Source organism: Lagopus muta, chromosome Z (genome assembly GCF_023343835.1).
Source record: "Lagopus muta isolate bLagMut1 chromosome Z, bLagMut1 primary, whole genome shotgun sequence".
In the NCBI taxonomy this organism is placed as follows: domain Eukaryota; kingdom Metazoa; phylum Chordata; class Aves; order Galliformes; family Phasianidae; genus Lagopus; species Lagopus muta.
Window position 1 is genome coordinate 33,197,720 of NC_064472.1, and position 16,306 is coordinate 33,214,025.

The 16,306-nt window shown below is 38.7% G+C and overlaps 1 protein-coding gene across 2 annotated transcripts in view; it reads left to right on the forward strand.

Annotated features, from left to right (window-relative positions):
- The first annotated feature begins 4,074 nt into the window (after positions 1 to 4,074).
- CNTLN (centlein) overlaps positions 4,075 to 16,306 on the forward strand; it is a 185,955-nt gene continuing 173,723 nt past the window's right edge. Inside the window, exons 1-2 of one of the 2 annotated variants that reach the window (XM_048931533.1) lie at positions 4,075 to 4,140; positions 4,213 to 4,389. In XM_048931533.1, coding sequence (XP_048787490.1) covers positions 4,297 to 4,389 — 93 coding nt within the window. In that variant the 5' untranslated portion in view covers positions 4,075 to 4,140; positions 4,213 to 4,296. The other variant, XM_048931532.1, reaches the window with a different exon arrangement.

Here is a 16,306-nt window from a genome sequence, read left to right on the forward strand (position 1 = left end):
CATTAAAAGTGACAAATGATTACAAAACTGATCTTTAACATTCAAAAGGGGTCAACTATGAGGCTCTTTCATAAGCCTGCAGCTCATGTGCATGAAAGCAATGGGCTAGTAAGAGCAAGGAAGTGTAGGTGTATGTTCCCAGCTGCCATCCCAAGGGTTAGGGAGAGTCTCATCCATGTCCTGTATACACACCACATGGGTGGTCACGGACTACGTTGTCCCTTCCAGCAACCACTCCTTGGGTTATGAAGGGTATCATATCTCACTCTTTGTGCCTGGGTGGCCATGTACTCTTCACACCCTCTGTCAGAGTGATGGAACTCTGCTTTCCATTTTCCACGCACCCCTTCCATAACCAGGCGACTCTCGCAGTTAGTCTACGACAACCCATACAAGGTCATAACTCCACTCATTCCTCAGGCTTGATTTTCTTAAGAATCACATTAACAGTGAGACAGTCAACTCCCAAGACTCAGCTAAACCCACCTCCTCATCTTACTGCAACACAAACTCCATCTCCCTCTACCAGAACAGCCAAACTCTGAGATCTGCTTCCTCCTCTTAATTACCTCCAGCTGTCAGTTCCTCCCGCTAGGCCTCTGGTAGCTGGCAGGTGCTGTGGGGTGGGGCACATTTCATCCCCACATCCAGGACACTGCGAACTGCTTCCTTACTGCTTTGCTCCAATGACGTGCCCCAGCGCAAGTTACAGTCTTCTGTCTGTTGCTTTCAAGAATGCAGTACCACAGTCTAAGACCAAATTTGAAGGGCAGTGGGAAACTGCAAGCTTTCTGGTTGCCGAGCTAAGTGGAAGACTGTCTTCTGATGTAGTGCTAGACAAGTGCTAGTTCTTGGGCAAAACGAAGTAACTCTGGAGAACATAAACTCCAAACGCAAGCCCAACTCCTTCAACTTTTTTTCATAGAAGGAGAGGTGTTCCAGCTCATTGATATCTTAGTGGCCATCCTCTGGACTGGCTCCAATAGGTCCACGCTCTTTCTAGGTTGGGGGCACCAGGCCTGGACACAGTATTCCAGATGTGTCCTTACGTGGGTAGAGTAGAGGCAGACAATCAAATGCCCCTCTGTCCTGGCCACCCCTCTTTTCACGCAGCTCAGGATACTGTCAGTCTTTGGGGCTGCAAGAGCACATTGCTGGCTCATGTCCAGTTTTTATCCACCAGGACCCCAAATCCTTCTCCGCAGGGCTGTTCTCAAGGAGTTTTCCCAGCCTGGAAACATATCAGGGATTGCCCTGTCCCTGGTGCAACACCCTGCACTCAGTCTTGTTCATTAGGTACTTATGGGCCCACTTTTTGAGCCTGATCTAACATATTTCCAATGCTGCAATACATTCTTTAGAAACATAAATTACTAAAATATTGAAGACATTGCCAAAACCTATCAGAAATAATTTCAGCAACTTTGGCTTCTCTTGCTTACTGCAGCAGAAAACCAGTTTACAGAGAGGACCTCTTTGATAATGCTTTTTACTGTCAAACTGGTGATGAGTTACAGTTGTCTGTTAGGAGATATGCAAATTCAGTAGTAGAAAATGTTAATACTTTTGATTGAAATCATAACAGTAATGACACCTTTTCTTTAAAACAAGATATGAATGCTCTGTTTTGTACTTATGTTTCTTGAATTCTAATAATGCAGTACTAGAGGATGCCACAACAATGATTTTCTTCACATTCAGGTAAAGAAAGCAAACTAGCAAACAGAAAAAAAAAAATATTACATGTTCAGGAGTAATTGCAGTGTGTTTGTTATATGAACATACTTCAAATCAAGGCATGGAATTTCCTATCTGTAAAACAAAGAAACAAAAATACCATACCAAATTATTTCCTGTCAAAAAATAACTAGGGGAACATTTTTATTTGCATTCTTTCACAAACTCTTTAAGTGACAAAAGCCATACCTATCGGATTTAGATCATGTAATACAACATTATTTATTAATGGACCTTCTGCAATTGGGAAAGCCACTAAAAATTGCATGTTTACTCAACAATCACATTCAAGGAAAATTTGATGTGTTGAGCCTGTTCAAACTAAATGGTTTCTTCATTAGAAAAAAATGCAATCCAAAGGGAGGAACTTAGGCTTGGAAGAATTTTGCCTAACATTGTCATGTATCTGATAGCTGTAATTGCAGGTGTTCCAAAACAGTAAGATTTAGGAGAAATGAGATGTACAAAATGCTCCAAGATAAGGCGAGGTCTCCCTATTCATCCAAGCTTGTCAAGTGCACATAGTAAGGTCTTTAAACAAAATATTCTAATAATTATCTTGAAAGCTCTTCAGCTTAATAGCTAGAAACTTAATAGAGAGCCAAGCTTATGAAACGACAGATAAATCTGAAGATGATCTAACTCTATACAAAAACAATGTCTATAAAATCAGTATCTGGCTATGGAAAAGTGTTGGTTGTGTACTCAATGTGGCAATATGCTGTGTTAACACTAATGGAATATGCGTAAACTTCCATTTCCAAATTACAGAGGCATGTGAATTGTGGTCTACTGTTTTGTGCTATGTCAAGCTCTAGTGCTTGAATCTTTTCAGCAACCTTTGAATGACCTCGTACTTGGAAAATGTTTTAAAATCCTATTCAGTTAGTTGTTATAGTTGTTCAGCAGATAAACCAAGTATATTCTTTTGTAAGTAAGGCTGGCTTCTTGTTGCCCACGTGTAATAGAGAACTTATGGGCAATAAGACAACGATACAAATATCAGGAAAACATGAAGAGGCAGGGATGTGGAAAAAATGATGACTACATATTAAATAGTGACCGGGTAACTTAAGGGAAAAAATGAATTTTAAACTCCTCAAAACAAACAGAAAAGTGAAAACATAAGCACATTAAAATTAACGCAGCATGGTCATTACACTTAAATGAACATGTGTTAATGTACAAAGATAAATAATTGAAGGATTAAGAACATAAACACGTTGACATGTTGATGTTATACAATCTGCAAGAAACAACAATAGAGAAGAAAAATAAAAAAAATATTCCACAGAGAGACAGAGATCAGGTAATTGCTGAATGCAACATATATCTATAGAAGCATACATACAGGTGGTACTTTCAGTTTTACTTAGAGTCATAATAGTTTTATATAGAAATAATTACGTAAAATCGGTATTTTGAATAGTTACTGTTTCAACCATCTAAGTAGAGACTTAAGAGCTCAACATGCTTCTAAACCTAACTTTTACAAGCAAATCCATCAGCAAAGATGCTGCATTCTTTGTCAAGTCAACTGGGGGAAGGACTGGACATTTCAGTGTGTAACTTACATGATGCACTTGTCTGCAAGTAAGAATTTCAATTTTTGCCACAACAGTACCCTTGGGACAACTTTTCTGGTACCTGTGCAAAAATGGTAACGGATGGGTTTGGAAAGCATGCCTCATAGGTGCAAAAATAGTCCTACAGCAAAGTGCAGATGTTGCTGAAATGCAGCAGAGTCAGTGCTCACTTCCAGGCTGAAAACTATACCAAACTTATGTTTCTACCTCCTTTCTCACGTGTTTGGGAAAAAAATCGGAGCTCTTTTTTTTTGAGTCTGTTGTTTTCTGTGCAGACTACAGAAAGCACTGCAACATTTGCTTGGGCAACATCATTTTCTCCTTTATTAAAAAACAACACACTCTCCATACCGTGTTTTTAAATCACGTACATTTACGTAGATGCTCACACACAAGTATTTCACAGAACGGCCAGGGTTGGAAGAGACCTCAAGGATCACGAATCTCCATGGATTTCAGAAGATCCGAACGCTCTATCAGGATTAATTTCCAATTATAGGGTCTTAAACCCACTCGAAAGAAACAAAACGTCTGCATAGTACTGCCGGACGAGACAACGTTCGGGGCTCCCGCAGCTCAGGGGAGAGCAAGGCAAAGCGCTGCATCCGGGCGGAGCCACCTCCGCTCCCGCACGCTGCGGGAGAAGGCGGCTCGTCGCCCCGCTCGGCGAGGCTCACGTAGGGCGCATGCGCGGCCCCGCCGCTCGGGCGGGCAAATTCAAACCTGCCCTCGCGTCCCTCCGCTCCGCAGCGGTAGCGGTTGGGCTGACGTCATTGCGCAGCGTCCTTCTCCGTGGTTTCCGGCGCTCGTGCGCGCGGTAAGTGGAACCGAAGGGGGAAAGTTTTCGTTCGTGCGGTTCGCGGCACCGCTTCTCTCTTCTTTCCCTTAGGAGCGGGCGGGCGCTCTCCGCATCCCTTCCTGCCGCTGTGGGGCCTGTGATCTCCGGCTAGAGGCTGACAGAACGACGCCGGCGATGGCAGCGGGGCGCCTGGAGGCGGCCGCATCGCGGGTGGCTGTGCTGGAGGAAGAGCTGCGGTGCCTGGCGGAGGAGCTGAGCCGCTGTCAGGTATCTGAGCGCGGGGCGCAGCGCTGAGGGGCGGCCTGGTGCCGATGGGCCGCGGATTCGGGCGGGTGGGGAGAGAAGGGGGAGCAGCCCCAGAACGTCGCGGGCATCCCGCGGGGCACACCTGTCCGGCGGGTCTGGGTAGTGGCGTTGAGGCCGGGCAGCCTCGTGCCCACAGCACGTCAGCCCCCTGTACGTATACTGTAGCTCCAGAGCAAAGCGCTGGGCCCCCGAGGTGCTGCCTGTGTTCTGCCTCTCCGTCCTGGAGAAACTCGGGTATTTGCATGGCTAGTAGTGTTGAGAATTCCAAGGTGAGCTGTGATGTGCAACTCCTGGAAAAATGAACGGACGGGTTTGTAGCAAGGTAGGTCTCGCGCTGAGTGCACCCAAGCCCATCCTTGAAGGGGGTGCTGCTGCTAATAGCGGTTATCCTTGGAAGAACCCCTCCTTACTGTCATCCTTCACAGATAACTTATCATTTTACCAATTGGTCATTCATGGCTTGTACTTGCCACTTAGTACATCTCATGAAAATAAGCAAATTGTAGGTAGCAAGAGGAGGTCTTGTTATGGCTCTCTGCTGTGCCAGAGAACTGCATGAAGCCTGGCAAATAAGGAATAGGGAAAAGTGATACCTGATGCTTGCCTTGCTTTCTTTCTTGTTCCATGGTAGTCCAACCATAATCTTACTATGCAGCATGCTCAAATGGAGCCTGTAAGGTCCAGGGCATATGTAGTCATTATCTATAAAAAGAAAATAGCATCCGCATTTGAATTGTTAGCTGTAGCTCCAAACAGCGTTGGTATACCTGGCAACTGGTGCTAAACTTGTGTTACAGGTAGAATCAAGACTTGAAGAAACTTGCCTCTTGGAGGACAAAGGGGAGAGGGAGTTATCAACAAAAATCCCATTTAACAATTCGAAACAATCAATGCTTTGGAGATGTCTCAGTGTTGTAGGATACGTTCAGGACCCTCTTTTTAAATGATAATTCCATTTCCCTTTCTCAGTATGAAGATCTGCAATATCAGATGAAGTTTGGTGGAGGCAGATCAGAGACCCTTTGTTTGTTAACTGAACCTATATTATTCAAGGGCTGCTCCAAAAGTAATGCTTCCTATTTTATTATGTTGGCCAACGACGTCAGAGGCAAATATTGGTGGTATGGCAGTTAGAAGTTGAACCTCCTGATGAATATTCTATTACATGCTGTTACAGTGCGACAGATGGCAAACCATGTCTGACAAAGTGATATTTGACATAGAAGAACATGTGAAGCAAAGGTATGGAATTGAATTCCTCCATTTGGAAAGAATTGTACGTACTGACATAAGTATTGGCATGTTTCAGCAGTGGCAGCAGTGCTGTGAAAGAAAATCCATGTTCTGGATGACCGTGCACCCTGTCACCATGAAATGAAGAGCTTCTTGGTCAGCCCATCTGGGTGAATCAGCTGATGGTGATGACTGCAATGAAAAACAATGTTTTGTAGCTGAAAATTTGCTCTATCAAGTAGTGCTATTGTGCTCTTGGTATCTATTGTAGTTTCCATGGAAATGAATAGGAGGCATTACTTTTGGAGTGTAGTCGCAAAAGATTTTTTGAAGTGGGTTATAAATAATAGTAACTTCTAGGTAACTATATGATTTTCCCCCTTAGATTTGTTCATGTGCATTTTACATGCAGTTGTGTGTATTTATTTGTTAAAATGAGCCTATTCCAATTATCTTGAAGTGAGCAATCGGAATTTTCTTTTTAATGTATTGACCCAACATGAAGCTGAAGATGATTATGTCCTGGATTGTGTTGTTACCAGTGATGAGATACGCTGTCACCGCTATGAATTGGTGTCAAAACTACAATCCGTGGAATGGTTACATATGAATTTCCCATCGAGGTTCAAGATGTAACCCTGGGTGGATAAAGCAGTGTACAATTTTGGGGTAGGAAAAGGATGATCCTTCTGGATTTTATGGAACCTGGACAATCGCTCTACTCTGACCTTTATGTTGTGACCCTGTCTGAGTTGAAGGCTCACACTTCCAGAGTCAGGCTGGAGAAGACAAAGTTTCTCTCAGCATAATAACACCAGGCCTCATCCACCTGAAGACCATGAAGCACATTACCAATCTTAGCTGGCCTTTCCTCTAACATGAAGTCTGGGTTTGGCACCTTCTGACTTCCATTTGTTCAGGCCAATGAGAGATGGTCTACATGGGCAAGATTTTTCTAGCATTAGTGCCATCACAGCAGCTGTGAAACAGTGGATCACCTCCACTGATGTGGATGTTTGTGAGCATGGCATGCAAGCTCTTGTTTTCACTGCTGATACTATATGGCTAATAGTGGTGATTGTATTGAAAATAGCATTCTACTGCTATGAATTTGCACTGTCAAGTAGTACTAGTGTGCTTTTTTAATCAGCTATAGTTTCCATGGTAGTAGGAGATTTTACTTTTGGAGCAATCTGCTTGCTTTTGGCTACTGTCTTTTTTTGCAACGTGATCCTGGAATTGTCGACCCTTTTTCTTATTTGATATAGTGCTGTATTCTAGGATTTTAACCTCATCATGTTTTTTAGCCTTTTAAGATAAGTCTAGAACTTGTTGGCTTAGAGTTACAGTACTTGGTGTTTTCTTTAGTTTTTGTAACAACATTATGGGAACTTGAATCGCGATAAGTAGATTCTTGAGCATAGCAAGTCTCTTCAAGTTGTTTTGTAAATACTGATACTGTTTTATCATCTGAAATAAGAAGGCAATTAAGAAAATGATCCAAAGCTCCCAAACCATCCATGGTGGAGACTTTTATAAAGCTGAGAAAGGAAATATTTGGAGTCTCTTTGTCTCTGGTATTCTGTTTGGGAAAATAGTGATTGCTGCATCTGCAGCAGAACACTGTATAAGTATTTTGATACTCAGTTAATGAATGACCCTTCATTTCAGTGCTCCTTTACTTTTAATTTTATTTAAAAATAGCTTGAGTAATGGAGTTGTTTCCTGAAAGCAGTTGCAGAGGAGAAGACATGAATACTTTTCTTTTTTTTCTGACCTTGTTGTTCCAGTTCTGTCTCGCTCTACTTTGTTGGGGAACAGTGGAAAGGAAGAGGTCAGACAGTGAGTTTTAACACATCCAGTTTCTGTTACTTGCTTTAACTGCTGCATTCTATTTTAGTGTGTTGTGCTTCTGCCTACCACCTAAATATCTTGAGAGCCTTCCTTGGAGTATCTTTAATAGCTATGTTAAATTCCTCCTTGGAGTCCTTGGCTCTCATTGGTGCTTATAAGTTTTGGGGTGTGCTTTCTGATTTTCCTTTTGGTTCTGTTTTTTTTTTTTTTTTTTTTTTTTTTGAGCAAATGAAAGTGCTGTTTTTTTGTTTTGTGTTGTGGGCTTTTTTGTTTTCTTGCAAGTGTAGTTACTTGAGGTAAAGGAAATTGTGATGTCTCTTTGTCTTTTTTTTTTTTTTTTTTTTTAAAGGGTATATGCTATGATATGCTGGGTCTCTAGAATCTCAATCTGTAGAGTTTCTGGGCCATTTGGTAGAAGACAGCCGTTTGCTAAAGGATGCACATTATCCTCTGCTTTATCATAGCTCCCAGTCTCTTTAACTGTTGAATTACATAGACAAGTTATTAATACATGCTACTCCCTAAACGAAGAGGTAGAAAAGATTCTTTAAAATATTTGGTGAGACTTCATCAAATCCTAACTTTCAATATAACAGAGAGTGAGACCAGCTTTTGCTGGTTGAATTTTCTGTTGCAGGGAATGTTAGTAGAAATATAGAGTAGAAAGAAACAGGTGCATGCCCTACTACTGGTGTTAATTGCACAAGGCCTTCACTGTTTTATTAGCTGCAGCTTTTAGTAAAGAAGTAATATTACAACTCTTTCTGCTAAAATAAGGTGTGTTTTCTCCTGTTTGCACTTCCTTTTTAACTCTGTGGTTCTGTGGAAACCAAGCACACACACACTTCTCTCTGAAGCTGTAGTTACAAGGAGTATTAGACATGTCTTTTTTTGTTATATTTTCTAGTTCACTTGTTTTTCCTAGCAACCATGATTATAAAGCCAACTCCTTTGTTGTAGTAGGAGTTTAAAGGCATATGCAACTGTTGCTAAGGAACAGATTTTTCAAGAAAACAGCACTGCATGGCACTTTCTGCATAGTTTATGCTACAGTACTGGCTTTCTATAAATTGCATCTGTAAATGGATTCAAAACCAGAAAATTCTTCATTACTAATGAATTTGCTAATTTATGGCTAATCTGTGTGTGGATAGCCTCCTGCTGCAGATTATCAGGTAGAATTCAGCTTCAAAAGATGATAAATATAAACTGGGGAAGAAACAGACCTTATAGTTGCTGTCAATGTTACTTCTGTTCATTGTCAGTTGTTGGAGTGATGTTTATAAGTATGGACTGTACATATCTGGTTTTAGATAGAAAGGGAGTAAGGTTTTAGATAAAAAAGGGAATTAAAAAAGTGGACTGTTAGTTTGTGGAAGATGGGGTGACTGCAGCTACAGCTTCTAGTGGTACTGTTTTGTTTCTTGCTTAACTTGGAAAGCTGTGCATAGACCTGGTCTGATCTTCATGCCCAATTTTATACTGTTTGTGAAAGAATAATACTTCTATGGGCAGATGGACTTGTTTTGATCAACTTGTGTGTCTAGGAAGGATGTAAAATAATCTGTTTGATATCGCTAGCACTGACAAAGCATAGAATTGCTGTAACACAAGAAATTTCCATTACTTGGGAAAACAGATGCATTCTGCCCTTCTTTATCAATAATATTCTGGACACCCACTGGAAATTAAAAGAAGTCATGATAATGGCCATTTGGCTTATAAGTAGTTATTAATAAATTCCTTGTCTAGAAGTTTATGTGAAAAATACGCTAAGGAGGTTAAAAAAAAAAAATACCCAGAGCATTATATCTTCTTCTGTTACATGAGTGTTTTAAATGTGTGTTGATTGCATGTCTTAAAAGTGTTTAAATCAATAGCTTTAAAGAAAATTATTAAAGAATATTATATATTATAGAAAAATTTCATGTTTCTTCCTTAGTGATATGTTTTTTAGGTAAAGTTCTTTCTTATTTTGGCTTTGTGACTAAAAAGTAAAATGGTTGTGAACCATCATTGTGAGAATTTGTATGCATTCCTTTTTCTTCGGGATTGTTTATATTCCCATATACTGTTTATTTAAAATGGTGCAGAGTGTTTAATGCCTCCATTCATTAAATACTAATTTCTTTTATTAGTGATTAAGCCAAGACCACATACTTATTGGTACCTTGGGATGCCAGCTGTTTAGTGTTTTGGGTGGGTTTTTTTTTTTTGTTGTTGTTTGTTTGTTGTTATTTTCTTATATTTTGCCATAAGGAGTCTAAATCACATGAGTCTGATTGGTACAGGTGCTGTTAATAAAGGCCTTACCCTTTCTTCTAGATATTGAAACAGTGTCATTGAATGGCTAAGTTTGTTTAATCTTATTTCTTTTATTTTTAACAACTTCTTGCTAATAGGAATGAAACTGCTTGTACTTTTTGTACTGAAAAATATTTCATATTCGTGTACAACTGTGAAGATGAACATAGAATGAGAGTTGTTAAAAATTGTATATTTATTGCATTTATTTTCATTACCTACTCATGGCACGTCTGTATGTTGTATTTCAATTAGCCTCTAGAGTAAGTGAGAAGCAAGTATCTGGTACAGAGATAGGCATGAGTAGAAAGATTCCTTTTATGGGAACAAAAGATCTGTGCTGTTTCTCAATAAAGAAAGTCATGTTTTACTTCATAGTGAAATTGTAGGCTCTTGCTTGTAGTTTTTCCAGCTGCACTAAACACAATTCTCTAACACAGTGGGACTTCCATGTGTCAAACTGCACAACTTCTGAGTTTTGACCTTGAGGAGAGCTTCTTTAAGAAGGCCTGTGTGATTTTTTTTTTTTTTTTTTAATTTGGGGGGACATATGCAGTTCTTCAAGATTTACTTTAAGTAATCTTATTCTTTGTTGTTACTGTGTGCACTTTTTCAGTGATTTCAGTTTCTATTTAGCTCCTAACTTAAAAGATTTCCACTTAGAATTCTACCTTTTGTAGAATTTTAGAGGACTTTTTGGAAAGAACTGTAATTTCAGTCAGAATTAATGTGATGGACCCACATTTTACTTGATTAGTCATGATAATTCAGACTGAATATACCCAAATGTGTGTTTATATGAATGTGTTGTCTGTGAAATGAAACTTGTGGATTCCCATGTCCTGAAATCCACTGAAATATGAAATGCATTATAGTAAGATTACGATTATAGTAAGATTAAGATTATTCTCTTTTCTCAAAACCACAGTTGAATTCTTAAAATAACTTACATGCAAAACTTGTATCTTATTTCATTCAATGTATCTTCCCTTCAAATCGTGTGCTGTACCTCATTTTCACCAAGGATGAATTTTTTTTTCTGAAATGTGAAGATCACTTGGCTGCAGTGACCCTGAGACGGTGGAGTTAAGGATCCTGTGGACAGTGAGAAGACTGAAAAGCAAATGCTCAGCCTGAACTTCAGAAGTATAGGGTTTGGCCTCTTCAGATTTCTTCTTGGAAGAGTCCGATGGAATGAGATAATGGAGGGGAAAAAGAGGCCTGAAGAGCTGGTTTAATATTCAAGGGTAATGTCCTCCAAGCTCAGAAGAGGTCCACCCAAAAGGAGAAGTTGGGCAAAAATACCTACATGGGGGAACAAGGAGCTCCTGTCGAACTCAGAGATGTGTACAATATAAACACAAAAAGGAAGTACACAGAGGGTGGAAGCAAGGGTGGTTAATTTGGGAGGGCAAAAGAAAGACTAGGAAAGATGGAGGCCCTTTCCTGAATAGTGTGGGGAACCTGGTTACACAGGACAGGAAAAAGTATATCTGTTTTTGACTCATTCTTTAATAGCAAGACTGGCTTTCAGGAATCCCAGGTCACAGAGAATGGGGAGATTGAGTGCTGAAGGAGCTGGCTGTTGTCTTTGCAAGACTACACTTGATCTTTAGGTAACCGGTATGAGTGTCTGAAGCCTGGAGAAAAGCTGATGACTCCTGTCTTCAGGAAGGGCAGGAAAGTGGTCCAGGTGGCAGGTCAGTCTCAACCTTTCATTAATAATCTGAACGATGAGGCAGATCATAACCTCAGGAATTTTGGTGATACAGAACTGGAAACTGATATATCGGAGGGTTCTGCTGCTGTTCATCTGTTGGACAGAGTGGAGAAATGGATGAGTGGAATATCAGAGCCTTGCAACTGGTAAGGAACTCTGAGCATCAGGACAGGCTGGAGGCCTGATGGAAGGTTGTTCTGCAGAAAGAGAGATGTGAGTCCTGGTTCCTTTGAAACAGAAGGAAACACTTTTTCACCGTGTGAGTGACTTAGTACTGTGAGCAGCTTAGGTGTTGCTCTGAGAGGGTGTGAAGTATTCTCCCTAGAGATCTTCAGAAGCTATCTGGTCGTGGTCCTGGACAATATGCGCTGGGTGTCCCTGCTGGAGCTGAGGCTTCAGACCAGATTGGCCTCCAAAAGTCACTTCCAATCTCAACCGGTCTGTGATTCTGTGGAATTACTTCAGTGACTGTGGTTGGATTTTACTCCTCGAGTTGAGAAATTTGTTGCTTGAAACGGATGCTTACAGCTGAGTTATCCTGTTCTTGATGTATTAAAGCTAACGGATGTACAAAAGAAACTCTCATCTCTGCAACTGAATCCTTTGCTTTCTCTTATAATTGCATCTTTGGAAACTGTTCTTAAATTGACCAAGTGTTCCATACCGAGTACTCAGAAGAAAGCAATTGTGAGAATAATGAATCAGTTAATGAAGGCAAATGCAGATCATCCTGACTGTTGTGTGCTCAGTCTGTTAGGAAAAAGTGAGGGAAGTTATTTACTAGTGAGGATGGAATTGTATATTATAGGTTCATGTCTATCAGATAACTTTTGCTTTTTAACTTACTTTCACTTCTGACCAGTCCTAGCGTGATGGTAATGAACTGACTTTTGTAGTGCTACTTCATTTCCTGCCATGTCAGACCAGGAACAATGTTGTATTTCTTGTCCGTGCTAAATAAGTCAATTCATGTCAATTAAGAATGTATAATAGAATTATTCAGTTAAGTATTTTGCCACCTTTTTGTCAATCTCCAGGCTAATTTGAAGACTTCATGTGTAATGACAGCATCTTTAGCGTGTCATTTGTGCTCCTTCTGCTTAGCTCATCAATGTAACAGTAAATGTTGTTTTTTGGTTCTTGTTTGCTTTGAACAGAGTTCAGAGAGGAAGGATACAACTTCTTTGTGTGTTTGTGTATATTTATGCATAGCACAAGTTTTTATATTTTATGTATAAATAAAATGGTATCCTTTTCTGATGTTTGATTCAAAAGCATTTTCTTTTTACCCAGAAATACTAACAAAAATGATGAAATTATTTATGCAGAGGATTGTAACTGGAACATAGCTAATTATTTTTCTATAATTGTAACTTCATGTGGTGGTTTTATACCGTTAGAATTCCAGCATTAATAAACTGGGGAGGAAGACTCACTTGTTTTCTGATGGCATCTATTTTGAAGTTATCAATTTTCTTACAAATGTATTGAACTGATAGATGTAGTGGTGCATACTGCATGTTTGTGACTAGTGAAGCTGAAAATAAGCTAATGTCTTATTTGCAGCCGGTGTATGTAAGGCAATATATTTTCTGGTGAGGTACTGATCAGTCTCATATTCTAGTGACTTTTTTGATTCTTAAAAAGCTTAGTACCTCAAAGGTTCAGAGCATGGAGTATTTTGTACTGTACAATCATTCAACAAGACTGAATGAGTTGTAGAGAGAATACTTCTTACTGAGGAGTATAGTGTGTAACTGGAAATCACAAGCAGAAGCTGTCACAGTAAGGTTTAGACATTTTGCACTGGTAGAAAACTAGCAGTGTACCTTTAAAAGTTAGGAGACATCAAGAAGCAAGTCTATTATCTGCATGTAAAATGTATCCATTAGCTTGATTAAAGTCTTAAGCTCTTTAATCAGAAACATTGGCTGGCAGGAGAGAGTATAACAGCCTTTTTTTCCTGTGCTTGAATGTTTATGCCAGACTTGTTTTCATGTTTTCTCGGTCTTTCTGAAAGCTAATCTGATTTGCTCAGTCCTGTGTGCTAAATGCATTTCAGTATCAATTCTTCCAGCATGATAGTGATGTACATTTCACTTAATAGCGAAGTACTCTCTGTTACCAAAAAACTGTCAGTGTCTGGTGTTAAAGATTTCATACTAAAAACAGTAAACCAATAGCTCCCTCTGTCCTGCTAAATGCTTAATTTCCCCTTTTGGGGGTATTGGTCTGTATCTGCTGCTTAAAATTTTAAACAAGTGCTAGTGTCCCATAGACCTTTGCTTTTTTAGCGCTTGTTGGGAGGCGGACTTGGGCGTGAGTGTTGTGGCTGTGTTGTTTTGTTTTGCAGTTTTTTTTTTTGTTTTGCTTTGTTTTCACCTTTTTGCCTTTCATTTGTTTTCTGTGGGCATTCTGTTTCTAGTTTCAGAAGGCAGTACTTAGTAAGTTATTTGTAATGCTATAAAAAGTTAGGGTATGCTATGAACAATTCTAATAGTTTACATACTCTGAAATAAAGTGGAATATCAAAAAGAATAATGCCTCTAAAGTGTAGTTAAGGCATGTGATGTATGATTTATACTGAAGGAGATTTTTGAGTTTATTCTTGTTCTCAGCTCAGTTTACTGTAGATACATAGAGAAAAAATAAATCTACCTATAAATTTAATACACGAAGTCATGAATGATTATTCATATGAGCAAAAAGATAGTGCTTATGTTTTCATCATTGTCAATGCTAAATTAAAAGCCTTTTTCTCTTAAGAGTTTTTTTATCATGACTTAAAAAACAAAACAAAACAAAAAAACAGCTAATTCTTCTTGATAAAGTAGTGTGGAAATACTGAAAACTAATGAGGTCACTTTTTAGTTTCCAGCACACAGATACTGCATGCAGTAAAAATACCAATATCAATGCCATGTCAATTGTCCAGAACAATATTTAGGCTCAGATGTCCCTTCAAAGAGGAGAAGACAAAAAGTGGATTGAAATGAGGATATTTGTCTTGCCTTATGTAAAAGCCAGACAGATTCTCTGTTTGTGGCTTAAGCTAATGTTTAGTAATTCACGTCTTGCAAGCAAGTACTTAAGCTGTGGAAATTCATGTTATTTAACCTGTGGTTCAATTTAAATTTTTTCCAGCTTCTGAACTGTTAAAAAGTAGTAAAATAAATAAATAAATCCAATTTGCTTTGCAAAGAACAGTTATTGTTTATCCGGTACATCCTGCAGTATTATATGATTATGACTACTTTCATTGTGGACTGATGGAAAATCCCACTTTTCAATGTACTCTGTCTTTTACTTTGTAATTCTCTAGTTCTAGCTGGCATACTTCATCACAGGATAAGCATCTTTATCTGACATTAGATGTGTTATGGATAATCATAATTTTAGTGAGTAATTTGCAATAACTTTCAAATGACATCTGTATTCTGCCTTGTGTACAGAAGTTCTCAGCTGTTCAAGGTATGCTCACTGACCTCTTGAGCTGCTAATGTACACTTGAGTAGACTGCACATTCCTTGGGTATGCTGAAGATTGATATATCCCAGACCTTGACAGCTGCAGTGTTTTTCTGTGCCAACTTCAGACTGTCTAAGCAGCCTTTTTTCAGAAGAAATTGTTTGGCTCCCAAGACCATTCAGGGAACTGCCTTACCAAATCCTTTAATTGTGCCAACAGTTTAAGAGACTATTTAAACGTCTTTCCATCTTAAAACTGTAATAATTTTTAACTAATATTCTATTATATTAAATGTAGTTGCTTGTAGATTTATTTGAAACAGTTTTAGTTATGAAAATGTTTGACAAGTAAATCACATTTAATAGTAACTTACCATTCATTGTATTTTCCTAATGTTTTATTGTGATAATGAGAAAAATTTCCACGTCTCCATATTAACATTCAGTGAAATGAATCTCATTGATTTTTGAATGTCGATGGTGTTTTATTTTAATGCTGATAATACATATTTGAAAGCATAGTTAAGTAATTTTTTCCATTACTGCTTTGGCAGAAAGATTCGCTTAGGAAGAAAGCTGCTCTGTTTTGTACAATTACAAAAATACAAATATGCAAGCATTTGTTCATATGGGCTAGAATATTTGATGATATAATTACTGAATAGCATTTGTAACTTTATTTTTGATGACAAGAATTGTTATTTAAACAACATTTATTAATTATTAATATGATAGTGTTCAACGTTTGTAGTAACTAGTATGATTTTCTTACCTGGAAAGTTTGTTGTTGTTGTTGAATTAGCCTTTTCTATTTAGCAATTTCTTTGAAGTTTATTTTGTGTATACTGCTTATATTCCATATGACTTTCCTCAATTTTTTTTTGTTATTCTCTGTATGAGTTATGACGTTTTCTTCTCTCCTGCTTCATTTACTGCTTATGTCTATTCTTTCAGCGCAGATAGAAATTTGGCAGATTGTAGTTATGCAGTGAATGTAACAATTTCACTGACATGAATAAAAATTGGAACTGATTTTCTCTTTCTTGAACAGGCCTTTAAGTAAACTGTGAGATGGTTGTAAGTGATTTGAGGTTAACCTGACCTGTTTATTTAATTTAAAAATACTGTTCACACCTATATGTTGGTGTTCTTAGGAAGAAAACAACTTACTGTTCATTAGTGTGAAACTTCCAATGTTGGATATTGTTGTATGGTCAGTTTTTGTGAGCCATGGCAAGGTTTATGTAGAATCTAATTTGCCAGAGACGTGGTACATGTTGTAAACTCAACAAGAAATCAC